The 27,649-nt window shown below is 48.5% G+C and overlaps 2 protein-coding genes across 4 annotated transcripts in view; one reads left to right on the forward strand and one right to left on the reverse strand.

The window, feature by feature from the left end:
• Positions 1-27,649, forward strand: part of Tmem9 (transmembrane protein 9) — a 678,246-nt gene that overhangs the window by 248,345 nt on the left and 402,252 nt on the right. The window lies entirely within an intron of this gene.
• The window catches only part of Nav1 (neuron navigator 1), a 254,817-nt gene that overhangs the window by 173,942 nt on the left and 53,226 nt on the right, over positions 1-27,649 (reverse strand). For all 3 annotated transcript variants that reach the window (XM_052200638.1, XM_052200639.1, XM_052200640.1), the window contains exon 2: positions 1,768-2,504. In XM_052200638.1, the coding sequence (XP_052056598.1) occupies positions 1,768-2,459 (692 nt within the window). In that variant the 5' untranslated portion in view covers positions 2,460-2,504. The remainder of the gene's footprint in view (positions 1-1,767; positions 2,505-27,649) is intronic.

The following is a 27,649-nucleotide window of genomic DNA, read 5'->3' on the forward strand; positions in this document are numbered from 1 at the left end:
GAGAAAGCCATTCAAAGGAAGGTAGGGGGTCTGGTAGTAGAGCCCTTACCTAGATCGCTAGTGGCTGTGGGTTTGACGCCCAACAAGAGAGAAACAAAAAGGAAGGCCTTCCTTGTGTCTGTGCTTCTTGATTCTGTTTTAGCTTCAGAATCTCAGGTAGAGAAAGAAAAGAGACAGCTGTGACCTGCCCCTGAGAGAAAGGGACATCTGTGTATTGAGGCTGTAGGTACTGTTGGGCAGAAGGGCTTGCCCAGCTGAGAACTGCCCAGGGCTGTGGAATCAGCTGGGATCCTGTAGTAATATAACTCCTTGCCTTATGGACCATGTGTAAGCCTTTCTTGCTGTTGGAAAGTTCTTCCTAGCCAGCCTCGGATCTATCTTGAGCCACGCCGACACTGAGTCTGCTCTTTGGAGCTGTCCCAAGCAAACTAATTCATCTTGCAACATGACAGCCTTTCCCATATTTGAGAACAGCTCACATGCTATCCTACACCTTCTCTTTCCAAAGCAAGCGAACTTTCTCACGTCCTCTAATCATTCTTAAAACACCTCTGTGGGACTCCTTGCTAAGCTGTCAGCCTTTTTCTGAACATGTTTCGGTGTGTCGATGTCCTTGTAAAACATGGTGTTCATAACTGAATGTAGTACTGGAAATGAGGCCTGACCGCACACAGAATAAAGTGGATATTAATTTCCTTGTCCCAGATCCCAACACCTATTACTGTGATATAAGGTTGCACAGTCTTGTCTAGAGACCTGAACACACAAGAATTCACCTCTAGTGAAGAATGATGATCCTAAGGCCCCGGCCTTCAATAGCTGTGATGGCTCAAGAGTCCCCAGCACCCAGTTGATGCAAAATGCAAATGGACAGCTACTTCCTTTATTAGCATGGGAGTCCTGGGGGATGGGTACACAGGAAGTGATTGTAGTCAGGAAGGGGTTTAATTTGTATCCGGGCATTTCTAACCTACGTAATGATTAGTAATTAAAGTTTAGTTTACTTAATGTGGTCATGTTAGTAAAGAGTTATTTTTTACCTAAAAAGCCTAGTTGGCTAAGTGTTATTCTACGCACTTAGCTTGCCATGTGTGCAGGCTGGGAAGGCTGGCATGTTGACCACACTGCTGCGAACGTGCCGCCACTGCCAACGACAACAGTACCTGCCTAGCGACTTAAGAAGTAGTCCTGACCGCCAATATACCACACATTTAAACAGGCATAAGGCAGTGTGACAGGCAGTGCAAACAAGCAGGTGAGAGAAAGAGAGACGGACAGACAGACAGACAGACACAAGAGCACTAGGAGAACGGCACATTTAGGTCTTTGCTCAAGCAACTAAAGACTCAATGCTCAAGACAACACCATTTGTCTAACACACGGTGGTGGCAAACAGCCTACACAAATTTGGCAAGTCTGAAGCACCTGCTGATGCACCTGCCTGTGTATCTGGCTGCTTAAAGACCTTTAATACCCAAATATAGATTCATCATTTCCAAGAGAGTGTGAAATGGTCACTTTAGGATGCTCTCGTGTAGCCGGGGCGGTGGTGGCGCACGCCTTTAATCCCAGCACTTGGGAGGCAGAGGCAGGCGGATTTCTGAGTTCGAGGCCAGCCTGGTCTACAGAGTGAGTTCCAGGACAGACAGGGCTATACAGAGAAACCCTGTCTCGAAAAAAAACAAAACAAAAACAACTCTGTTCCCTGAGTTTGGCCCTCGATCTCACGGGTTCCCCCTTTGCCTCCCTTCCTGCTTCCCAGCTCACCTGTATTGGAAAGGAGCTACCGTGGCCGTGATTGGCTGGCTCTGCTGATGGGCGGAAGAAAAGCTAATGACCCCAGGGGTGGCAGAGGGCCGCTGCCCGCTTTGCACAGGGCTGCACACTGGAGAGGAAGTCCTCGACGCTCCCTCTTCATCGGGCTCCAGATACCTCGGGGGTTTGTAGCTGATGTTTCTTTGATCTTTTCCCTGGTAGCCAGGAGGAATCCGACCTTCAGGAGGCCCTGGGATTTGTGTTTCTCCATGACGGCTTGTCTGGGGTGGGCTCCTTCCTCTGGTCTGGCGAACTGGAATTCCTTCCTGGGTCTTCTTTCTCTGGGTGCTCTGTGTCTCCCCAGTTCTTCTGGACCCTGCTTGACTGGAGAGGGCAGTTTTGGGGGTTACCCTGGGGCTGTTCCAGGGGGAGCTTGGAAGGCTTTCTACACTCCCTGAAGCCCTGGGGGTTCCTCTTCCCCTGTAAGCCTTGGGGGACGAGTTTCTAGAAGAGCCTGCAGCCTTGCCCCGTCTTGGGGAGGCCCCTCGCTGGGGACTCAGGGCCACATCAGCCTGTTGGCGAGGCCGCAGCTGGGGAGACGCGCCTGGGGTGTGAATCCTGGTCTGTGAGGAGGCTCGAGGCACAGGGATAGAAGAGGCATAGTGTGGGCGACTGGCAGAATTCACGTTGGCCATCCCATTCATGGTCAGCGGCAGAGGTCGGGCGGGTGGGCGGGTGGCACTAGGATCCTACAGAGGGGACAAAAGGAGAATGTCAGGTAAAGACCCAACTCCCTGTCCCTAGTGTATAAGAACGTTGCTGGCATTGACAGAGAGCCATGGGCTTCCTGGTTGACTCTAGACAAGCATGCCGGTGTGTGAAAAGGCTCTGAGAACATGCTCTACATGTGGGTTTTGCTTAGCGTTCCTTGACTCTGCATCTCTCTCTGGTAATGGAGACAGTCTCACTTCATAGCTGCTACCCTCTCAAACCTTTTCATGGTACCCCGAGTTCTCAAGGCACCTCCCGAGGGAAATGCAATATTCTTCTACATGCTATTGGGCCCGACGTGTAGACCACAGCTCCTCTCCCAACTCAGAAACTTGTAACTAGTGAACCTGTCTCCAGGAGGCGAGACCTAAGGCTCTTCCCACACTCCCTCACATTCCTTGTTGATGAGCTCCCCTCTAATCCTCCTTGCTTTCCCCACCCCCACAACCGTGGGGGGTTTGAGCACCTGGCCATCTTTGCTGGGTCCTCACCTACCTCCTGCCTTGGTAAAACTGGTCTCCACCACTTCCTGTAGGTCAAAGCAGCTGCCCCAGGTGACCTCCTGTCAATAGCCCTCCATCCTTCTCAACCTTGATCCATTAAGGATCCCACCTCTCTTCCAGATCTTTCTCTCTCCCTCCCTTCCTCCTCTCCCCTAGCTCACAGGTTCTGCCATGCTAACCAGTGAAGTAATTACTCTAAATTCAAAGAGAATTTGTAGCACTTTACAAAGACACATGTAGTAAAATTCAAATCAATTCGAGTTAAGCCTTAAAAAAAAATCAAAATATAAGAATTTACAGAATACAGACACAAACACATCCATAAGTCTGTTATAGGAAAGAACTTCTTAAGCGCCACATCAAAGACAGATATAATCAAGGAATACAAAATTCAATAGATTTTGAATACATAAAAGTTAAAATCTCTATATGGATTTTTTTTAAAAAGAACATTTTGCAGATATTAAAAAAACTACAGCGATACCTGCTACAAGTGTGAAGAGCAAAGAATCAAAAAACTGGACCTGTACCGTGTAATAGAACGGAGGGTAAACAATAAACAAAAAACTCACAGAAACGTTATGCAGCCATTCAAAAACAAAGACAAAAGGCTTCATTTGCATCTCTGTATCCTGGCCTGGCCTGGAACCCGGTAAGTAAGAGAGGACTGAAATTCACAGAGGTCAGTGTCTCTGACTCCCACGTGTTTGGGATTAAAGACATACAACCAGGCTGTGCTTCCATTCAAAAATTTTAAAATACAAATTAAACAGGTTCTCGTTTCTTGGTATCGAGTTTACTGTCTTATTGAAAATTATAACATGGACCGTTGGTAAGAGCACCAGTCCCTTTATTCCACTGTGGGAACAATGGCACATCTAGAAAATTGTCCTAGGAACATGATTAAAGATGTGGGCAAAGATTTATGTACAATGAAAATACTCAGGTTGCCTTTTTGCGGGATAAGCTGTTGTCACCGTGACAGTGGTGACAAGGGGCTTGGTGAACTGTGTCCACCTGAGGCCACCCAGATAGCCACTTTCATGCTGACAGAAGCAGTCAGCAGCAGACTGGGGTTGTTTATACCTCTCCCTGACCTTTGAGCTGTGACCAAGGACCAGTTGTGGGCTAGTCCATAAGAAGTCAAGTTGAGGGCTGAGCAGGGGGGTGGGGGTTGTAGAAGCACCTTGAAGGCTCTAAGTCAGAGCTCAACTTCCTAGCAGATGACAAGACAGAGAAGCCATGCCCTCTCTCCTTTCCTCTTATTCATACTTTGGTGGCATGATGCCATTACTGAATGAGCTAAAGTACCTTCCACCTGCTCCATTAGAGGCGGTTAGCAAATGCACGTGCATTCCGGAACCGTGACAAGTTCTCTACTGTCCCTCCAGTGACATTCCCTACAGGACCACAGCCAAGGCTCACCTGACTCCTGCGTCCCCACTCTGCACTCAGAATCCGCCCACCAGGAAGGACTGAGAGAATGAGTCACCTTTGCTTGCCCTGCTTTGTCCTCAGCCCTGCAGGAAAAGACCAGTAAGTTTCCCCCCTCCCCTCCCCCCCCCCATGGTGGTTTGAATTTGCTTGGTCCAGGGGCACTGTTAGAAGGCCCTGTTGGCCTTGTTGGAGGAAGTGTGTCACACTGTGGGGATGAGTTTAGAGACCCTCCTCCTAGCTGCCTGGAAGATAGTAGTCTTCCCCTGACTGCCTCCAGAACAAGATATAGAACTCTCAGCTCCTCCTGCACCACGCCTGCCTGGACACTGCCATGTTTCCCTCCTTGATGATAATGGACAAGCCCCTGAACCCGTAAGCCAGCCTCAATTAAACGCTGTCCTTTATAAGAGTTGCCATGGTGTCTCTTCCCAGCAAATGGAAACTTTAAGTCACTATCAAAGAAATCTGGGAGGAGCTCAGGCAATGTACCTGCTAGAACATGGAAAAGTATTCAACCTGCCCATGCGTAGCCTGAAGAAATGAAGGCAGGATAATATTGACAAATACTGAGGTACAGACCCTGAATCCTTCAACAAGGAGAGGGCCCCCAGCATTAGCCCATGGCCCTAGTGGGGTTGAGAGTGGACTTAGCCTGTCATCCTCTTTTTACTTACCCAGCCCTACCCACCGTTTAATGGTCAGCTACATGCTAACCCTGCCTTGAACACTGAGCCATGCCAGGCTCTGAGATGTTGAGCTAACCAGCAGTCCACTCACAGCAAAAACTTTGTACCCAAGCTCAAGACCTGGCACTTCTGTGGTCTACCTGCCCCCCCCCCCCACCCTCCAACCCTCCACTCCCCCTCACTCCCACCCCCCCCCATGGTGAACTGCTACATGGCCAACTTCTGCTTCCGTCTTTAATCTTAATCCAAATACAATGTGAGGACCAAATCCAGGTAGGCCCTTCAGACCATCGTCCCTTCTGGAAACTACATCTTTAAGAGAATCTAGAAATTGTCTCTTGGTTCAGAGTGTCTCCTCGGTGTTGTCTCTTGGTTCAAAGGCCACCCCAACCCCCCATTAAGAGCCCAGCTTACCCTCCTTATCTGCCAAGGACTTCCACTCCTAGCTCTGCAGAGCCCAGTCTGGACTCCCTTGCCTCTGGTGTCTCTACACCCTCTGGCTGGGGCTGGCCCGATTTCCAGCTCTCACAGTCTGAAGGCCAGGCTGCTTCTAGCTCCCTTGCTAATGGAGTACACCCACACTCCCACTGCTTTCACTAGATCATCATTTTTTAAAAAGCATAATGGGAGAGGTTTTAAAACAGCACCTTGGTAGGTCACTGGGGCCCTGCCCTGCCTCTGCACTGCAGTTGGGACCTTGCTAGACCCTCCTCCTCAGCCGGTAGTCTTTTTTAAGAGACTGGAAGCAGGTGATAAGTCATTGTCCCAGGTGACAATGGGAGAACCACATTAGCATCAGAGTAATGGAGAATCACTCCAGGCAGCAAATTATTCTAGCCTAAGTTAGAGGGGTCACCAAGGGGCTCTCCTAGTTTGCCTTTGAGTGTGCATTTCCAGGTACCAAGCATCTGTAAGGGGAACACAAAGGATGCCCAACACACACACCTGCCCTTGCCAAGCTATTCCCTGTGTGTCTGGGAACAGTCCCTTAGTGAAACATCATTTCTATTCCTTATAACAACCTGAGAAGGCAAATTTCATGGTTCCCCTTTCATCAGACAGGAAGATGATGCTGGGGGTAACTGAGTTAGGCCAAGACATACTGGTGATGGGGGAGGGCCCTGTGGATCCACAGGCCACATTCACCACCAGCAGGGCCCAGCCTCAGCCTCCACACCCCTTGTTCCATGATGGACTCTCTCCTTGCTGTGATGGCTGTTCTGAGTCTCTCAGAGATAGAGCTGGGGAGGCAGACTTAGTCCATAGGTTGGAGACCAGAGCAGAAGAGAATCACTCGTGGGAAGCATGGGGGTGGGGCTTTCCTTTTTTTCCCTTCCTCATTCCTCATATCTTACACGTTCCCTGCCTCCTCACTCTGTTTGCCATGGGTTGGCTGAGGTGAGAGCAGATAAGGGCATGAAGGGGGGCAGGGAGAGATGATGGAGGTGATCCAGCCTGGCCACGGGTCTAATGTGCCCAGCTGGTGGCTTGTAATACGTGTTAGTTAGGGTAGAAGCTTATATGATGGCTAATCTTGGTTGCCAACTTGACTATTTCTAGAATCAACTTAAAGCCAAGCAGCTGGGCATCACTGTCAGGGATTTTGCTGATTGGACAGCCTACGATAGGAAGAGCCACCCCCTAAGAATGGGCACATGAAAGGACGCAGAGGAAGGACGCTTTTGCTTCTTGCCCGCTTGTCTTCGCCCTTGTGGCCACGTTCACCTATCCTGCAGCCGAGGCATTCCTCTGCTGGTATCACAACCTACTTCTATGGGATTCCAATGTGCACGGAAGGCCAGCGCCTCTCTAAGGATCCTCTAGGTCGCCAACATCAGACATCCAGTCTCATGGACTGAAAAACTATAGGATTCTTGGTCTTTCAGTCAGGAGATAGCCATTGTTGAATTGTTTGGACCACAGCCTATAAGCCACTCTAATAAATCCCATAAATATATGTGGGATTTATTGGATGAATAATATGAATGTTAATGAATGACTGTAAATGAATCAATATATGTATATACTCATTCTGTCAATTCTGTTTTTTTAGAGAACTCTGAATAATATAGCTTAGGAGAAAGATTGTGGAAATGGGGGGGGGTGGAGAAACACACATGGGGGGCGCTCTGAGCTGAGACATAGACAACGGTATCTCCCGAAGTCATCAATAGGCGGGGATATTTTCTCTTGGAGCATATCCAAATGCTGTGGCACCCTCTGTATTCTTAGTGAGCCAAATAATTTGGGGGATTCTGTATTTGTTCCGAGGCTCACTCTGGTCCTGCTCTGCCCTCACTTCTTATTGTTTTGAGTCCCGAACAGGCAGAATAAGGCAATGCTGGGGAGATGCTTGACTTTATTCAAGGTGGCTGCTGGTACCACCATCCTTCACAGCACCTTCACGGTGCATCTTAGGAGGAAGGTCAGGGCAGAAGAAAGCTATGGCTAGAGCTGGCAGGGGAAGCAAGGAGGCCATTGTGTGTGTGTGTGAGAGAGAGAGAGAGAGAGAGAGAGAGAGAGAGAGAGAGAGAGAGGGAAAGAGAGAGAGAGAGAGGAGAGAGGAGAGAGAGAGAGAGAGAGAGAGAGAGAGAGAGAGCACACCAAATCACTAAGCACTCTGATCTGATACTTCCTTTGGTCTTAGTGAAGGAGAACTCCCAGGAGTCCCTTAGTTCCCTCATTTTGAGGATCCCCATCCTCAACCAGTTACATTATGGAGTTGGTATTCCCTGTTTCAAATAGCATCCCACTTTCAAAAAGGTTCTTGGCGCGATCTCTTTGTTCGACATTCACACACCCGAGCTGGGTACCTTCCATTTGCCATGTGCTTTGCCAGGTGCTATGTCAATCAGGATGGCAGACACCCAGGTTCTGCTCTCCAGGACTGAGAGACACACCAAGAATACTGTACAGTGAGCACTGTAAGAGGCAAAATGAAGCACAATGGAGACACCATGGCAAGAAAAGGATGTGGTATCTAGCGAAGCTTTAGTGAAGAGGCAGCAACAGGGTTGGCAGCTGACTGACTGTCTTGGAAATGGTGGCTTGGTACAGGGTTTTGCACACCCATGGGTCTATTCATCAGCTCCACCATTCACACCCCGCTCTTTTTTAAAATTTTGTTTATTAGTTTTTATCTATATGAGTACACTGTATCTGTCTTCAGACACACCAGAAGAGAGCATCCAATCCCATTACAGATAGTTGTGAGCCACCATGTGGTTGCTGGGAATTGAACTCAGAACCTCTGGAAGAGCAGTCAGTTCCTTTAACCACTGAGCCATCTCTCCCACCCCCAGACCCAGCTCTTTAAAGAGATTGACTACTACAATGATGAAGAACAAAGTTTGGACCCAGCAAAGTTTCTGGACCCAAAGCCTAGCTCCACCATTTGCTTTTGGTGTGACCCCTGGCAAGTTCTAGAACTTGGGTTTTCCATTCTACAAAGTGAAACCAAGACCAGCACCTAATCTACGAACACAGTTTCAATAATTAAGTTAGTTAAATGCAAAATACTTAGAATCATGCCTTGTCTAGTACTCAACAAATAGTCTTGTTAGGGCCTCAAAGACAACAACTCTGTCTGTCTGTCTCTGTCTCTAATATTTAATCTGTGTATTTGTTTATCTGTTTGGGACAGAAATGTACATATCCTAGGCTGAAACTCACTAGGTAACCAAGGATGACCTTGAACGTATCATCTTCCTGCCTCCACTTCCCATTCACTGGGGTCACAGATATCAGCCTCCATGTCTAGTTTATTCAGTGCTAAAGATCAAACCCAGAGCTTCTTGCATGCTGGTCTATGCTGACCTACACCCTTAAATAACCTTCTTTTTCTAGTATCCCTCATCCCGCGTGTCCCCCGGATGGAGGCTGAGCTGCCTGATTCTCCTGTTAGAACTCTTCAGCAGGACATAGACGGCTCACACTGGGTAAGATTTCACCCAACTGTCCACCAGAAAAGGGGGAGGAGACTGAACGTGTTGAAAAACATGTCCCGTCACACTAACTGTATGGGCTTCCAGTGCTCTGGAAGGCTCACTAGCTCTTGCTCTGTGGCTCTAGACAGGTCAAGTTCTCTAAGCTTGGAGTCCTCATCTGCAAACTCTGGGCATGGACTTTCAGGAAGATTAAATTAAGGACACCCAGCATGGTGACAGGCACACGGTGGTGGCAGAAATTATGTTAGAGAGACCATCTATCCCTCCTCCAAATTCAGATGCCTAATGGAACTGCCTGGTGTTCTGCAGGTAAGTCAAGGATCTGGTGGCTTTAGGTAGAGCAATGCCACGGCCCCAGCACAGTGTGTGTCACCCTCACCAAAAAAATTCCAGCTCGGTCACTCCACACTACCCCTTTTTGTCTATGTTCCAGCTGATTACTACTCTCACACACTCATCCTGGGATGACAAACAGATATTTAAAGTTTTATTTATTTTTAAATATTATGTGTGGGTGTGCGCATGTAAGCGCAGGTGCCGGTGGGGGACAGAGTCCACAGGAGCTGGAGTTACAAGCAGTTGTGAGTCACTTGGAGCGAGTCCTCTCCAAGAGCCGGAAGTGCTTTTAACCCATGAGCCATCTCCCCAGTCCTTTATATGTTATTTTTAAACTAAACTCTTTTTAGGTTGCCTTTCCAGGCTGCGTGTCTGACACCATTCTAAACATTCCACCTGCAATAACTTGCAGCGCCTTAGCAATTGGCGTCACCACTGTCCCTACTTCAGAGGCACAGACTACAGGGGTGGTTAAGGGTCTTACAGAGGGCAGAGCTGGGTGACACCGAGACAGTCCAGCTAGCTCCTGTGCCTATACTTGCAGTTAGCCCCCTGCATCAGCTCGCCCAGCAGCTGGAACCCGCCTCCTCTCCTGCCTCCACCCAAGCTCTTCAGACTCTTGCCCAGGCTGCATCAGGACAAATGCCAGCTAACTGGCTTAATGCTCTGCAAATCCCAGAGCCAAGAAGTATTTTGGGCCTATAAATATTTCACTCTAGCTTAGAAGGTGGTGAGAACCTAAATGCACCCTCCATTCTGCAAGGCCTGGGGCAGGCGTTGGGAAGGAAGACAATCCCCTGTAAAGCTGGGGAACTCTCCAGACTGTTCTAAGACTGTCTTTCCTCCGCCCTACGTGCCCTTGAGCTGCAGCCCGCAGTCTCGGCTGGATGGGTCTGGCTGTGGTGCTGATAGGACAGCTCCTTCCGCAACTGCCCGTTAAAGGAGCCACAGCTCTTTCGAGGAAGCGGTTAAGATGCCAATTTCACAAGGTCGGAACATTTTAGCCATACTATGAAGAAGATGGATACAGTACTTTGAAATTTAAAAGGGGAGGGGGAGAAGAAAGGGGGAGAGGGAAGGGGGAGAGAAGAGGCCTGGAGCATTCCACATAGTACAGAGTGGTAGCTAAATGCAGATCCCGAGCCGCCTGAATTTGCCACATTCCCACACACTGCTATGCAAATATGGGCACTGATACTTTGTGTCTGCGGTACAGAGCCAGCCCAGAGCACTAGAAACGCAGACAGGGGGAGTTGTGAGAGGAAGGGTACAAGTGTCTCACTCTTACACGGTGCTGCCTGTTAGTAAGGCAAGTAAGTCCTCGGCACAGCGCTGATCTCTCTGCGGTAAGCATCCATGTAGGCCATTTCAAAGCAGTGTAAACACTGCACAGAAGGTTTCGGTTCTGACCTAAACTTCATTGTCATCTGAGTATCATGAGGTCAACTGATTTATACTGGAGTGGAGTGGATATACAAAGCTAGGCAGCAAATTTTCATATGTTTAAAACGATGGCGGAGGCTGGTGAGAAGACTCAGCAGTTAAGAGATACTGCTTAGGCAGGAGAGATGACGGGTCAGTGGTTATTAACAGCGTGTTCGTGTTCTTGAAGACGGCCTGAGTTTGATTTCCAACTTCTACATCAGGCAGCTCACGACAACCTGTAACCCTAATTTCAGGAGATCTGACACCCCGCCAACCTCCTCAGACACCTACCTACACATAATGAATAATCACTAAAAAGAAGACAAAACATACTGCTCCTGCAGAGGACCCAAGTTCTGTCTCCAACATCGACACCATGCAGTGTATAACCATGCAGGGACCACAGCTGCCTGTAACCCTAGCTCCAGGGGGCCTAATGCCACCTCCTGTACTCAGTGTCCATGTGCATTCAAGGACACACACCAACACATAGACATACACATAATTTTATAATATACACACACATAGTTTTAAAGATCACGGCAGGCAGAAGAGATGGCTGAGTGCCTGAACACACTGGTTCTTCTTCCAAAGGACTTGGGTTCTATTCCCAGCACACAATATTCCCAGCACTCGTATGGTGGTTCACAAGTGTCTATAGCTCCAGTCCCATGGGATCTGAAGCCTTCTTCTGGCCTCGGAAGATATTGGATATACATGTAATATACAGATATACATGTATGCAAAACACTCATACCCAGAAAATAAAAACACATTAATAACATAAACATGGCATGTGTTAAAAAAGAGACCACATTGTTCTGGAATCCTCCTGAAGGTGAGGCCCTCACTATAGGAAGAAAGTCTAGGGGCAATGTCTGGGACCGGAGGGTGGGTAGGATAACGCAGAGGGAAGGAGGCTTGGGCCAAATGACCTTCTCTGCAAGCTGTCTTACTGCATCTGCCTCAGGGTCTCCTTTGCCATTGTAATCCTGATCAGTACTTCCCCCTCCTACAGCCTAGCCTCCACCCAGGCTTTTCAACTGGTTGGGACCTCAGACTGGTTCCCAAGGGGCACTGAGACCAGATCGCTGTGTCGGGGGCCTGAACCTTCACAGAGAACAGGCAGCTGAGTCCTTGGTTCCACAGTGAAGAGGTGGCTTGGGCTGCTTTACCCTGTGGACAAACACCATGCTCACACACACACACACACACACACACACACACACACACACACACTCCTTTGGTCGGAATGATTTGTTTCGCGTGCTGAAACTAATCTCCAGGTGTAGCACTCAAGGCCAGGATGGTGGGAAGTGACTACATCAGGGCAGAATCCCTACAAACAGGATTAGTGCCCTCTTCCACGCGGTTTAAAAGATGCTGCTGTCCTTCTGTGACATGAAGACGCAGAAGGGCCGGGACAAGAGGAGGCCTTTATCAGACAATGAATCTGCTAATATCTTGATCTCGAGATCTCAACTTCCAGAACCATGAACAACATATTTCTGATGTTTATATGTTCCATAGACATATATGCTTGTACCAAACACACAGAGATATAAACCTGCTCCCCCGAGATATACAACACTCACACCCAGACCAGACATACAGGGGCACACACTTGCATACAGGCACAGATAACACACACACACACACACACACTCTCACTTATGAATACACAGTCACACACTGTGAATACACACACATGGTCCCATATACATATGCATGTACACACATACAAAAACACACATTCACCGTCATATGTTCTTAAACACATACATTATTTTTTAATTTATTTTTTAATTTGCTTACAAACGAGCCAGTTGAACATTTTTTCTTTCCCCCTTCTCCTTTTTTTTTCTTTTTGATGTGTGTGTATGTGTGTGTGTGTGTGTGAGAGAGAGAGAGAGAGAGAGAGAGAGAGAGAGAGAGAGAGAGAGACAGGGTTTCTCTGTGTATCCCAAGCTGTTCTGGAACTCACTCTATAGACCAGACTGGCTTCAAACTCCGAGATTCACCTGCATCTACCTCCTGAGTGCTAACATTAAAGACATGTTCCACCACCACCTGGTTAACCTGGCTAACCTTGCTTTGTTTTCGAAACAAGGTCTGTCATTATGATCAGGCACTTGCTAACTCAGCTAGGCTGAGTGGCCTCTAAGTCTCAAGGATCCTCCTATCCCGACCTCTCCAGCAATGGACTGATAATCACATGCCACCATGTCCCCAGCTTTTAAATAAATACACTGAGAACTGAACTTGGGCCATTATGTTTGCATGCCAAGCACTTTACCAACAACACTGCCCCTTGCTGTCCTTCCCTTTGGTCTGTTTCCAGTTCAGTCCAGTGTCCCATAGTAGCATCTGGCTTTCCTAGGAGAATGGCGTTATGGACCTGATACAATACATGTGGGGTCCCTGGGGCAGGATATACAGGCAAAGACGGGCGTCCTCTGCCTGCAAGGAAGGAGCTTGGCCTGAGTGGCCCTGTGAGGGGGCAGCAGAGCCTGAGGCGACCACTCAGTCTTCCACCGATGTTAAAGCTCAGTCTTTCTCAGATCTGGAATTATAAAGAGACTCTCAGGGTTGAGGACGAAGCCTCGGAGACATTTGCTAGTGTTAGTCTGGTCTAGCCTCTAACCTCTGACAGCCTCTGAGAACAGACGACGGTCAATCTAAGAGGTGCCTGGGACATCCTCCACCAATTCCGCTGCCAAGTTCCTAGGCAGCATAGAGAGAAGACAAGGGCAGGCGGCTAGTGTACCCATTGAGTGGGCAGAGGATTGGCAGAGGACAGAGGAAATGGTGTCAACTTGGCAAAAGAGCAGTGTGGGCTCAGTACCCCGAGCCCGCCTGGCTGGCTCCTGGCTCTCAACGGAATTAAGGTTCTTCAGAGGCAATGTTTCCCTCCCATATCCCCTCTGAGCCCCAGGCCTCTGCCAGTTCTTAAGAATTCCCTCCTCCTTCAGACTGGCATGGCCTCCTTTCTGACCTAATAGTGGCATGTGCTTACAGAGAAAGATGGGGCTTCTGAGGCAATCTCTACTACTCAGACTTGACTCTGAGTAAATCATCAGGCGGGACACCATGCCGCCACCAGCCAGGCCCTGCTGCTCCACAGAGGCTTCTAAATGCTGAAAAGCCCAGATCCGGCTTGCCCACACCCACTTTTCAGTGTTCCCTGGCTGTTCCCTGACCATGAGGGAACCTACACCCAGACTGCCGAAGGTAAGACAAGGGGAGATTTCAAACACACCACACAGAGGGGCCCTCACCACCTTCCTCCGTGATCTCAGAACCAGTCATTTCTTTTCCCTGGGCTAGAAGTTCTTCAAAGTATCTAACCTCTACCCCTTATCTTAAAAACAAACAATCAAACAAACAGAAACAATCAAATACATTCTCTAGTTCTTGGTTCTGGGTCTTGCTTAGCTCAGTGCCTGGCCTCACAGGCAGAAATGAGGTCTGAACTTGAGGGAAGGGCCTCAGAACTTCCTGGCTACAGACTCCTGCTGTCAGCATATCTGCCTGCCTTGCAGACTGCTCCATCCAAGGGCTCTGCTCAAAGCAGTATCTTCGGTTCCTTTTCAATTAGCCTAGAGGAATGATTTAGTGCTAATGAAAATCAGTGGTTTAAAACTGTCCCACAAATCACAGGGGGCTGGAGGCCTGTTGTAAATGCCTCCTGGGGAGGTAGGGCTGGGCCCGGGAAGCAGGAAGCCCGCCCACAGCTTCCAACAACTAACTAGACAGTGGGAAGGAAAAGCCAGGCTCCTTCCCCTGATCCTCCTCCTCCCCACCTCTCTTCCCTGCTCCTCCAGACACTTTCCTGGGATCCAGAATGTTCCTGCTTCACAGTCTCAACTCCAAACACCCCAGCACTGTGTTTGCCTCCTGTAATGAAGAATATAAACTTTGGAGTTTGAAGCCACAGGACACAGACCCTAGGTCCTGAGGGCTGGGATGTAAAGAAACCAGCTGGAGGTTTTGTTTCTTAAGTGACAGCTTAGGTACAGGGTGGAATGACCCAGGCTGCTGAGTTGGGGAGGGGCAGCTGTGGGCGGAGCCCTGGGGTGGGGACCTCCATCAGCGGGAGTGAGCCCTAGGCAGGGAGCCAGGTGACAGTCTCTGTCTTTCTCACGTTCGCTTTATGATTTTTCTCTCCCAACTGAAGGCTTCCAGCATTTCTCCATAGATGAGTTTTCCAGCTGGGCTGATGGACTGTCTCATTCAGCAAAGGCTGGGTGGGGCACGGGGCTGGGCCGAGGGAAGGGAGGTTCCTTAACGGCAGGGATTCTGGAATACCTCCCAAGCCTCCAAGCCTCCAAGCCACTTTCCTGTGTGTGTGTGGGGGGGGGGGGGCGGGGGGTGAGTGAGGTGGGTGGAGTGGGGGGATGGGAAGGTGAGAGGATGGGGGGTAGGGAGTGGGGGATGGGAGGTGGGGTGTAGGGTGAGATGGAGGGATGGGGGCTGGATTTTTGCCAGCAGGATGCACCCCAGAAGTGTAGGCCTAAGGTCTCAGAACGACCCAGCATGCTCCCCACTTGGGAGGGCTGAGCAGAGCAGAGTGTCTTCAGGGCTGGAATCTGCCTGCTTGGCCCTGAACCCGAAGGCCAGGCAACTCAGTACCTCTCACCTACCCTCACCCCACTGAATTACAGTATTGACTTCATGGATATTTTTAGGGTGTATGGAGACTGTCTATAAGGTGTGTGGCTTCTGGAAAGTTGCTTAGCCTCTTTTAAGCTTTAGCTGCCCCTAGAAAACACGGGTGACAAATATCACTGAACCCGTTAAGATGAAACAAATGGGACTGGAGAGATGGCTCAGTGGTTAAGAGCACTGACTCTTCTTCCAGAGGTCCTGAGTTCAAATCCCAGCAACCACATGGTGACTCACAGCCATCTGTAATGGGATCCAATGCCCTCTTCTGGTGTGTCTGCAGACAGTCACAGTGTACTTACATATAATAAATAAATCTTTAAAAAAAAAAATGAAACAAACACTCAGTAGAGGAACACATGGGAAGTACTTTTAAATTATTATTATATTATTACCACCATCAATTATAGTATTTTATTCATCATTATTTATTATTATTAATATTATTATTATAGCTGGAGAGATGGCTCAGAGGTTAAGAGCACTTGCTACTTTCCCAAGGATCCGAGCTCTATTGTGAGGGCCCAGGTAAGTCTCTCACAGTGTCAGCTCCAGGGGACCCAAAGCCCTCTTCTGGCCTCTGTAGACACCAGCACACACCTGACACATATGCATACATATAAGTAAAAATAAATCTTAAAAAAACAAAACATACATATTAGAAAAAATATACACATGCTATAAAGCTATGGCTGGACTATTGCTATAACTATACATATCTTCACTATAGACTAAGCACCTTTACCTTTTACTTTTTTTAAAGAGTTATTTATTTAATGTATAAGAGTACACTATAGCTGTCTACAGACACACCAGAAGAGGGCGTCAGATCCCATTACAGATGGCTGTGAGCCACTATGTGGTTGCTGGGAATTGAACTCAGGACCTTCGGACGAGCAGTCAGTGCTCTCAAGTGCTGAGCCATCTCTCTAGCCCCCTACTTTTTACTTTTTAGTCTTCAAAAGTCATTCAAAATACTCTTATTGGATCATGAATCGTCTGTGACTGTACTGGCTGAACCCTAGCTGATCTGTCTACCATTGCTGGCCATGTTTCCAGTTTTCCACTGTGGTTTTTTGTTTTGTTTTGTTTTGTTTTTGTGGGTTTTTTGTTTGTTTGGTTGGTTTTTTTGTTTTGCTTGGTTTGTTTCATTTTGTTGTTTTTGTTTTTCAGAAACAGGGTCTCTCTGTATAGCCTGGCTGTCCTAGAACTCACTCTGTAGAACAGGGTAGCCTCAGACGGAGAGATCTGCCTGCCTCTGCCTCTGAGTACTGTAGTTAAATGTGTGTGCCACTACAGCGTGGAGGTTTTCCACCATTGCGCATAAGAATGTGATAAACCCAAATTCATTTCGCTTGTGATTCAAATCATTCATTTCCTTAGGCTTCATTCTTAGAAGGAGAACCGTTGTGTCCAAGTGGAGAGTCCTGAAAAGCCTCTCGGCTACAAACTGCAGATTGCTGTTCCAAAAATTCAACCAACTCCTTCGGCATCAGTGTCTGGAGCATCTGACTCATCCTTATCATCAGGCATCATTGCTGCTGTGTTCTGCAGTGGGACTGTCACCTGCTGGGAGCCTGGCCACACATACCAGAGCATGAACAGGCCAAATAGGTAGGGGAGCACAGCTGGAGAAGGTATGTGGGTATTCCTACCCCACTAGTGGGCAGAGCCCATCTGTTCTCCCTCCCACTAAACTAAGAATCTGGGCTGACTGAGAATGGAGGCATATGCCTTTACTTCTAGCATTTGAGAGTCAGAAGCAGATAGATTTCTGTGAGTTCAAGGCCAGCCTGATCTATAAAGTGAATATCAAGACAGCCAGGGTCACTCAGTGAGACCCTGTCTCAAAAACCAATCAATCAATCAATCAATCATCAATCAATCAATTAAACCTGAAACGCTCTGAATTGCAGCTAAGAACTTTCTGCCCTTAGAGAGCATTAAATAAGTCTTTCTCATTGTTCACTTGGCATTTAAAGAGAGTTGATCCTCTACCTGGAATGCTCAGTGCCAGGGGTGTGGTAACCTGTGGCCTTGGGAAAGCCTTGCAGTCCATGTAGCCTGGAACCAATGAGGAAAATGCCAGTGAGGCAGGGTAACCTGTTATCACGGAGCCCCAATGAGTGCTGGGTACTAAGATTGACAGGAGTCTACTTTATCTATTATCCTCAGTGCTGTAAGCAAGACAAGACTTTGTTCAGATACAGCCCTACCTGTGGCCTGGAGAAACTTCATTGCCTGTCTCACTAACCTGAGAAGCCCTGCCTTGTCTGGGTTTCAGAACTATCTCACAGAGAGGAGTTCACATGGCCCTGTTCCATCTGTCCATGCAAAAAGTGTTCATGGGCCTCTGCCCTGCGCGTCCCATGAACATCCCTAAGCTGAAGTCTATCTTCCCCAACTCACTATAAGCCTTCTCAGAAGGTTTAGGTTTAAACAAACTGTGACGTCCTCTGGGAACCACAAGAGTGAGGATCTTGCTGCTGGCAAAACAGTATAAATGTCCTGTCCTGAAGTACAGGGTCCTCCTGCCACTACCTGACTCCTCCCTCTGTCTTCCTTTTTGGCAAGGTTTGTTGCCATGGAGATTATAACAAACGGAGGGGGGGGGTAGAAAGCCTGTTGCTTGGCAACCAGATGCTAAAGGTACAGGATTGGCTACCAAGGTCTAAAAAAGCAGAGAAGATGATGTGGGGAAGGTGGGAGATAGAGAAACACCCTGGGGGGACACAGGCATAGGAGAGAAGCGGAGGACAGGACCAGACGAAGAAGAGAACAAAAATACACAAGCCAGAAGAGAGAGCGTGTGACCTCCCTAGGGCTGGGTCACCATTTGTGTATTCACTAAAGTGCCGCTGGAGAAACAACCACAAAACAAATAAGCATTAATCTATTTTCATAGCTGTGTTTATGTTGTAGCAGGACGACAGAAGAAAAGAAAAACCACAACAAATATTAAAAGTCCTTAAATGTAAGGGCTGAGAAACCCTGTGCAATGACGTCATGCTGCCACAGAAAGAGCAAGGGCTATCTAAGCAAACCCGGGCAGAATCTACATTCTACTTCTCCCCTGGTGTGTGACCCAATCAAGAGGGTTAGCCAGCTCCATCTTCCCATTTCTCCTCTGTAAACCAGCGTTAGCGGCTGTGGTGACACACACCTGTAATCTCAGCACTCTTGTGACTAAGGCAGGGATGGTCATAAGTTCAAACAAAGCCAGCTTAGGCTATTGTGACTGTGTTGATAAATAAACAAAACCGAAAGGGGAATAGCAACGTATATCATAGGACTGAGAGGATGTGATGGACCCTGGGCTGGCCTATGGGAGTGCAAACCATTGCTGGCCTCATGCAATTACAATCACAGGTTGTTATCTCTTTATCACTACATATGGATGAAATGGACAGAGTCCTCTTCGGATGCCCAAAGACCTGACTTCCATTCAAATTAATTAACCCACTGTCCATGATGCCCCAGCAAGCTACGAACAAAAGCCAGTAAGTAGCTCATCGGTTTAGCGGTATGACAATCTCTCACAGCAGTGGGGAGAGGAGCAGGTTGGTGTGAATCTGTCCCAGTGTCTGCTGGGTACCCTGGATAGACTGTTGGAGGCCTGTGATCGTGATCTATAAACACGCCCCCATTTGCCCCTCCTCTTGGCCAGCCTTTGAAGTAAACTTACAGCTCCAGATGGGGACTTTCAAGCATCCTGAATTGTATCTGACCGTGGAGAAAACCACGAAGGGCAGAACCTAGCTGCATGATTTGCAAAGATAGAGCCTCCATTGTAGGTTTCAAGCAAACTAATTTTGTCAAACCAGTGACTTCTGCCACCAGAGGCAAAAATGGCTGTGACAATGGCAGCTATGTGACTCTGAATACACCATGCCCTGTCGAAACCACTGGAGGTCTGTCATGAGCACAGGGCCATAGGCCTCAGGAGAAGCTGTTGAAGAGGGTGGAATTGTTCCAAGTTATTTTGGGCAAGACAAACTGGCCAACTCCTGGATTGGCTACTACTACTCAGGAAACTGTAGCATCTCGGGGCCCATAAAGTTCAGGGAATCCTTTCTGACAGGCCCTGAGACTTTTTCGCAGTAATTTTCACCTATGTGTGCTGGTTCTGCCTCGGGAGATCGGCTCCGTGGGCTGAGAAGGTGTCTCACTAGCTTAAGGTTCATGCAAGGACTACGGTGGCAGGCAGACGCACAGTGACTCACTCAGACAGATGCTGTTTAATTCAGCTGTCTTGCTGTCTCCACGGCTTCCTGAGTTCTCTCCCCCGGTTCTTGAAACACCTCTGTGGTTTCAAAACCAACTTTCCCAATAATGACAAGACACCAGAAGGACGCTGCTGCCATTTCTGTTTGGCTAGAGGCCAGCTTGCCAGGAGTGGGATGACTGAGAGTGGAGACTGGTAGGACCAAGGAAGTCAAAATGGATGCCAGCAAGAGCTGGGAGGCTACCGGCTGCAGGCTGGGCCCACGGGGCATCAGGAGCCTACAGCAGTTCTCAGGGGCCTCACAAGGGCTGGATCTACAGCAAAGCTAAAGGACTAGGACCAATTTCATGGTAAACAAGACAAAACGAAATTTAGAGAAGGGTCTTGTCAGTCTGAGGAACACGGGGTTACTCTAGGCAGGCTGGTACCCTTCACAAGGAACCATGAAGAAAAGCTCTTAGAATTACAGCAACAAGAGAGACTCGACCGCTGTAGGAGCCAGCCTTGATGGTGAATGTGCCTCAGAGCCACTGGCTGCTTGGTACTCATCTTCCTCACATAGATGGCAGGATCCTCCACAGCCATTCACTCAGGTGGGTAAGTAAAGGAATGGGTGAGGGAAGCATTCGTGAGAGGCTTACTGTGAGCGCACCAGAGAGGAGGGAGTGGGGCGCCTGAGTTGGGCAGGGTTAGCTTTCCCAGGGGCTCGCAGCAGAGTGTGGGAGTGTTTTAACTGCCTTCACAGTTAAGCCTTTTTTTGTTTTTGTTTTTGTTTTTTTGTTTTTTTGTTTTTCGAGACAGGGTTTCTCTTTGTAGCCTTGGTTGTCCTGGAACTCACTCTGTAGACCAGGCTGGCCTCGGACTCAGAAATCCACCTGCCTCTGCCTCCCGAGTACTGAGATTAAAGGTGTGTGCCACCATTGCCCGGCCACAGTTAAGTCTTTTATTGTATTTTTTTTTAAAGACTTTATTTTATGTAAGTGATGAGTACACTGTAGCTGTCTTCAAACACACCAGAAAAGGGCATCAGATCTCATTACAGATGGTTGTGAACCACCATGTGGTTGCTGGGAATTGAACTCAGGACTTTTGGAAGAGCAGTCAGTGCTCTTAACCACTGAGCCATCTCTCCAGCCCTTTTATTGTATTTATAATGTGTTGTGTGTGTGTGTGTGTGCTCATACATGAGCAGTCATCCCATGATACACATACAGAGGCCAGAAGAGCTGGGCGGTGGTGGCGCACGCCTTTAATCCCAGCACTTGAGAGGCAGAGGCAGGGAGATTTTTGAGTTTCTAGGCCAGCCTGGTCTACAGAGTGAGTTCTGGAACAGCCAGGGCTACACAGAGAGACCCTGTCTCGAAAAAACGAGAGAGAGAGAGAGAGAGAGAGAGAGAGAGAGAGAGAGAGAGAGAGAGAGAGAGAACAGAAGACAACTTTTATAAGTCAGTTCTTTCTTTCCACTGTGGGTTCTAGGGGTTGACTTAGGTGGTCAGGCTTGTGTGGTGTGTCTTTTTACTGGCTAAGCAGTACTTAGCAGTACCTGCCCACACTTCAGATTCACCTGTCCTTAATACTGGCTCTTCATCTATTCTTCTTCTAATCCATTTTGGCTGTCATAAAATTCTACAGCCTGGGTAGTTTGTGACCAACAGATACAGATCTTTCATACTCTGAAAGACTGGAAGCTCAAGGCATTAGAAGATTCACTGTCTGCTAAGGGATCACTTCCTGGTTCAGAGGACACACTTGCTGTGTCCTCACACACTGGGAAGTTGAGGCTCTTGCCCCCTATGACCTAATCACTATTCCAGAGGCCTCAGCTCTCAATCGCCGTGCTGAGGTAAGGATTCACTGTGTGAAGGCCGGAGACACGCATTCACCTTCCGCTCTGGATTTTATTAGACACTATATTCCCCTGGGCTGGGCGTGGTGGGCGCTGCTGCTTTAATCCATCATCTGTGACCAGAAGCTGGGAGCTTGGGAGGGGAGAGCAGCAAGCAGGCTTAGTGGCCGGCCTTTGCAGGGACCGGCCTTTGCAGAGACCGGCCTTTGCAGAGACCGGCCTTTGCAGAGACCGGCCTTTGCAGAGTCGCTGGGAGGGAGGAACGTCCCAGGAGTCAGACCTCCGATCTGCGCAGCGCTGCCGGGTGAACGTGATCTCAGGCGCTTCATCTTAGAACCATTCTTTGCTTTCCTCCCAGATAAGAGATTGACAGCTAAGCATGTAAGCCTCTCATGGCTCTTGAGTTTTCCCTCTTCTCTCTCTCCATTTTCTCCCCTCCCTCCACAGTTTCTTTGTAAGTTTTCGTTGTTGTTTTGCTTTTTTGCTTTTTTGTTTTGTTTTTCGAGTCAGGGTTTCTCTGTGTAGCCCTGGCTGTCCTAGAACTCACTCTGTAGAATAGGCTGGCCTCGAACTCACAGAAATACACCTCACCCCTACCTCCCGTGTTCTGGGATTAAAGGTGTGCATCACCACCACCCAGCTGTAAAGTTTTTAATCTTAAAGCATTATTGTTTTGGATTTGCATATATCCATTATACATATTTTGGGTTCCTGAATAACAGCTTGGTATGTAAGAATATACTGTATTCCGGCCATGTGCTCCAGCGCATCCTCTTTTCTTCCCTGCCCCTCCCCCTTCCTCTCAGTCCCTCTGCTTCTCCCAGACAGTTTTGCTTACATTTCCTTGTCATATGTATAGATCTCATAGGTCTATATACAGTCCTAGGTCCTCAAATGTGATACTGGTCTTTTTGAGCTTGGTTTAAATTGTTGAATGTGACAATCTCCGGTTGTATCCATTTTCCTGAAAAAATGACACAATTTTGTTCTTTATAGCTGAATAAAATTCCGTTGTGAATATAAATCATCCTTTTCTTACCCATTCCTCTCTTGATGACCACATAGGCTGTGTCATAATTCCTATTGTAAATAATACAACAGTAATGCCAGGCGGTGGTGGCACACGCCTGTAATCCCAGCACTCTGGGAGGCAGAGGCAGGTGGATTTCTGAGTTCGAGGCCAGCCTGGTCTACAGAGTGAGTTCCAGGACAGCCAGGGCTATACAGAGATACCATGTCTCGAAAAAACCAAATCCAAAAAACCAAAATAATAATAATAATAATAATAATATAGTAAACAACGGCGTGTGGGGTTTCTGCACTTGGAGTGGTATAGCTGGATCATATAATATGATTTTTATGTTGTTGCTGCTGCTCTGTTTTGAGGAATCTCAATACTGACTTTTGTACTGGTTGTCCTGGCTTAACAGTGTGTAAGTGATCCCTTTTCCCTGAATTCTCGCCAGCACTTGCTATTATTTATTTTCTTAATGAAAAGGAGCAGCACTCCCATCTGCCCTCTGCCCAGTTCCCCTTAACGTTCAAACTTCACACAACTACGGTTCATTGTCAAAACCTGGAGACTAGCTCTGGCATGTTACTGTTGACTAAACTGCAAGCTCTCTTTGGAGTTCATCAGTTTTTCCTTCAACAGCCCTTTCTTCTTCCAGGAACCCCTGTTGTATCTGGCTCGCCTCCGCCTTCTAAAATTCACAACTCCTTCTGAAGACTGGATCCTGAACCAGGTGAGAAGGCTCAGTGGGTGAAGGCACTTGTCATCCATTTGGGTTGCTTTCCCGGGATTCACACAGTGGAGAGAAGCAACTCCTGCACATTGTCATTCTGACCTCCACAGACACGCCGTGGTGCATGTGCGCCCACATAAAAATAAAATGTTAATTAAAAAAAAAAGACTGTAGTCGACCGTGCCATGCTTCAGAGAAAAGACAGAAGGCATTACTTGTTTTTATTGGCTGCTCCAGGTTTGGAGCCTGGCTGCTGATGGCAGGAAGAAGGAGAAAATAAGTCTCGGAGAAGGAGAGTCCCACAGGAGAGTCACTGGCTGCCTCCACTTGGAGCCTTTCTATGGAAACCTTCCTCTACCTAGCCTGGGTGCCTTCCTGTCCAAGGGTCATTTCGAGTACAAAGGCTTTGGGAAAGGACTGCACCAGAACCCGAACAGATAAAAGGAACACAGCAGAGCTGACCGCTTAGGACCCTTCCCCTAAGGGCTGATCATGCGGCCTGAGCTGGTCCTTTGGATCCAAGCCCAGAACATGGCCTGCAACTTTAAGACTCAGCCCCTGTTTTAAGCAAACAGCAAGCACCTCCTAACCAACAGCTGGGAAGAGAAGTTGAGACACTCTGTGTCTCAGCAGAATTGTTTCCAAATAAAGTGTTGTTTCTCTTCCCTCCTCAGACAATCCCTGGTGATGCACCCAGTGCTTAACCTCTGCCTATCTTTTCTTGTTTATGACACAGACACTCCCCTTCCCCGCTCCACATCCTTGGGGCCCCATCCCCAGCATGGCCTCTTTTATAGCAAGGGTAAAAATGGTGCTAACAGGGATCTGAGCAGCCTCAAGAAACCTTCCTGCAGCTCCCCTCATAAAAAAAAAAATAGACCCCTGGCAAAGACTTATTATCTTTCTAAAGAGGTAAGATTCATGGAAAGACATTTCTAGAACATCCGCATCAGGGGGTGGGGATGGGGGTCCTGGGTCTGAGATCCCAGACCTCTGTACTAGGGGCAGCGCCTCATGAAACTCTCAACACATTAGTTTTATGTTCTGTAGTTTACGAGGGTCACAGAGAACTGAATTGTATCTGGAGCGGGGTGACTGCGGGATGGCTGGCCGGTGAGAGGTTAATGGACTGGGGTGGTATATCCCAGACTGAGAAACGAGGGACGCTGGCTAATGGGCTCTGCAGATATAAAACCTTTGTCTTCCATTTTCACTAACATAGGGTCTTAAAGTCCCGTTCCAACCATAAAAATTGGGAGCAGAGAGAAAATGAGAAGGGCAGCAGTGGGAAGAGTGTGTGACATCACCTTCTCAGAGAGTCTTCTGATAGGATTGCTCTTTCCTCGGGACCCCATCTTAGCCAGCTGGGCCTGGGTGAGGAGACTAGGAAAGTTGGTGACCCCCGACACACAGATATCTGGTCTGACCCCCTCCTTATGTTGTGAAGTGGGACTCATCCAGTCCTGGCCCCAAGAAAAGCTCCAGAAATGTTTCTGTTGTTTTCTGCTTCTTGAGACAGGTTCTCAGTATGAATTCCAGTATGGCCTTGAACTTGGGATCCCTTGGGATTACAAGCATGTACCACCACAAGGGGCTAGAAGGGCAGATCTCCCTAATCCTAATACTCCCTGATGATAGCCACCTGTCCACGGCAAGGGAAAGGACAGGATGGCCTTTGCAGAACCCATCCAGCACCAAGACTAGCTACAGAAGGAAGAGCAGCCTCCTCTCCCCATGCCCCAGTCCCCGAACTGAGGACTCAGCTTCCTGGCAGCCAGGATCCTCCCAGGCTGCGACTCTCTAGCCTTGCAGAATGCACAACTCCAGCCTCAGCCCTCACCCACTGCTTTATTTCCATGAGGCGGTATCTGATAGCTGATGAGCTTGAACTGAAGACTATGAGAGAAGGTCCAAGGTCATGGAACTGCCCGGACCTCAGTTCCTGGATTATAGACTGTGATAGTTTGTATATGTTAGGCCCAGGGAGTGGCAATCGGGAGGTGTGGCCTTGTTGGAGTGGGTGTGGCCTTGTGGGCATGGGCTTTATTACCTTTTTCCAAGCTGCCTGGAAATCAGTATTCTGCTAGCAGCCTTCAGATAAGGATGTAGAACTCTCAGCTCCCCCTGTACCACTGCTGCCAGGTTCCCGCCTTGGTAAGGAACTGAACCTCTGAACCTGTAAGCCAGCCCCACTCTGTTCTCTGAAGGCCCTGGAATGAAGGCAGGCAGGATTCCGGGGAAGGATTGGCCGCCCTCATCTCACTGAGCTGCCAGCTCACCAGTCTGAATGAAGAACATGAGGAACAGCTGTTAAGGAAGTCGACCTGGACATCTTCCGGGCTAAACAGGAAGTAGGGTGGAGTGCAGGGGCAGAGCTTCCTGAGGAATAGGACAGAGGAAATCTGGCCCACGTGCTTGCTGTGTTTTCAGGTTACCCTCGCTTGGCGCTCAGCCCAGGTGAGCAGAGGCTGCAGCCTGCCGGAAGGTGTCTGTGGATCCTGTCTTCAAACATTAGCCGGAAGCCCTCCAGGGCATGTTAGGTTATACTATCATCTGTGGTTTGCACCGTGAGCCCTGCTCAGAAAGCCTCAACTCCAATCAGCACAAAGCCTCCAGAAAGATGGCAAGGTTGGAAGTGTGAATCTCAGGAAGTGCTGGGTCCTTTGAGAGGATAAAGGCTGGGAAGCAAGGCTGCAGAAAACCCAGAACGCTCCTTCTAACTAACCTGCTGTCTTAGGGTTTCTACTGCTGTGAATAGACACCACGGCCACCACAACTGTTATAACGGGAAAGCCTTACAAGTTCAGAGGTCTAGCCCATTATCATCGTGGTAGGAAGCATGGTGGCAGGCAGGCAGGCATGCATGCAAAAAGAAAAGGAGCTGAGAGTTCTACATTTGGATCCTCAGGCAGCAGGAGAGGCAGTGACACACTGGCCAGCTTGAGCTTGTGAGACCCCAGGGCCCACTCCCAGTGACACAAGGCCACACCTCTCAATAGTGCTACTCCCTATGGGCCTATGGAGCCAGTTTCATTCGAACTAGTGCGCACACCTGAGCAGACTGGTGCCCCGCCTAGTTCTTGGCCTCTGATTACTTCTGCAGCCCTATGGCTTCCCTCTGTGTGTTCCTTGTTAAAACTTAGCCTACCTGTTCAGTCTCTTCTCACAGGCTGGAAGTTCAACAGGGGCTTCTGTGCACCACTGCCTCCCACAACCCTGGTGTGTGGTCGATGTTCAATACATGCCATCAAATAGATAACTACACAAAGTACTTTGGGAATGACAAAAAAAAGAGAAGCCTGAGGCTGGAGAGACAGCTCAGCGGTTAGGAACATTGACTGCTCTTCCAGAGGTTCTGAGTTCAATTCCCAGCAACCACATGGTGGCTCACAGCCATCTGTAATGAGACCTGATGCCCTCTCCTGGTATGTTTGAAGACATTGATGGTATAGTCACATATATAAAATAAACAAATCTTTACGGGAGGAGGGGGGGTTGCCTGCACAAGACGGGGCAGGGGGTGTCAAAGAAAATGACAGTGTTGGTCCTTGACTGATCTAGAAAACAAAACAAAACAGGAATTCTTTGGCAGTCTAACCCATGAGGGCGCCTCACAGGCCCAGGCGGTAATAAGATGATTCTCCCTCGGTGTGTCCAAAGCCCTGGCTAACTTAGGGCTGGCATCAGCACCAGGGTTGTGTCACTCCCAAGGAGGGAAGAGTGTCTGCCATCAGGAAGCACCCAGGCCGGTGGAAGGCACCTGAAGGTGCTTCTGAGGCTTTCCAGCCTCGCAGGAGAGATGAGATCCACGAGGTAGACAGACGCTTGAGAGAAATGCAGGGACAAGAGCTAAAGGTATGGGGTATTCGCCCTGTGCCAGTCACTGCCCCCAGCCTTTCACGTGTGTCCGCTAATTTCACTTCAGAAAACCCCATGATGTAGACAATGTAACCGTTTTCATCTTACAGGTAAGAGAAAGGAGGCAAACCTTGGTCGAGGCACTCATCTTAATCTCACTAAGACACAGATGAGATTGGCCAATATTTAAGCCTCAAGCTGCAGGCGCCAGAGCCTTCCTGGCTTCCCAGGACACCTCTGGTACAAGTGAGATGCACCACTGCTGGGGAGGTAGTCATGAAGTGAGCTAACCACAGTTAGTTAATTAGCATACTAGAAGAGGGGCATGCTGGGAAGGAGTGAAGCAAGAGGTAAAGGATATCCTGGTTACAGAAGATGCACATGTCGTAGCAGAAATAGCACAAGGATACTGCTTTCAAGTTATCCCAAAACAGTGGGACGGGGCTTCCT

The sequence above is a fragment of the Apodemus sylvaticus genome, chromosome 12, assembly GCF_947179515.1.
Source record: "Apodemus sylvaticus chromosome 12, mApoSyl1.1, whole genome shotgun sequence".
NCBI lineage: Eukaryota > Metazoa > Chordata > Mammalia > Rodentia > Muridae > Apodemus > Apodemus sylvaticus.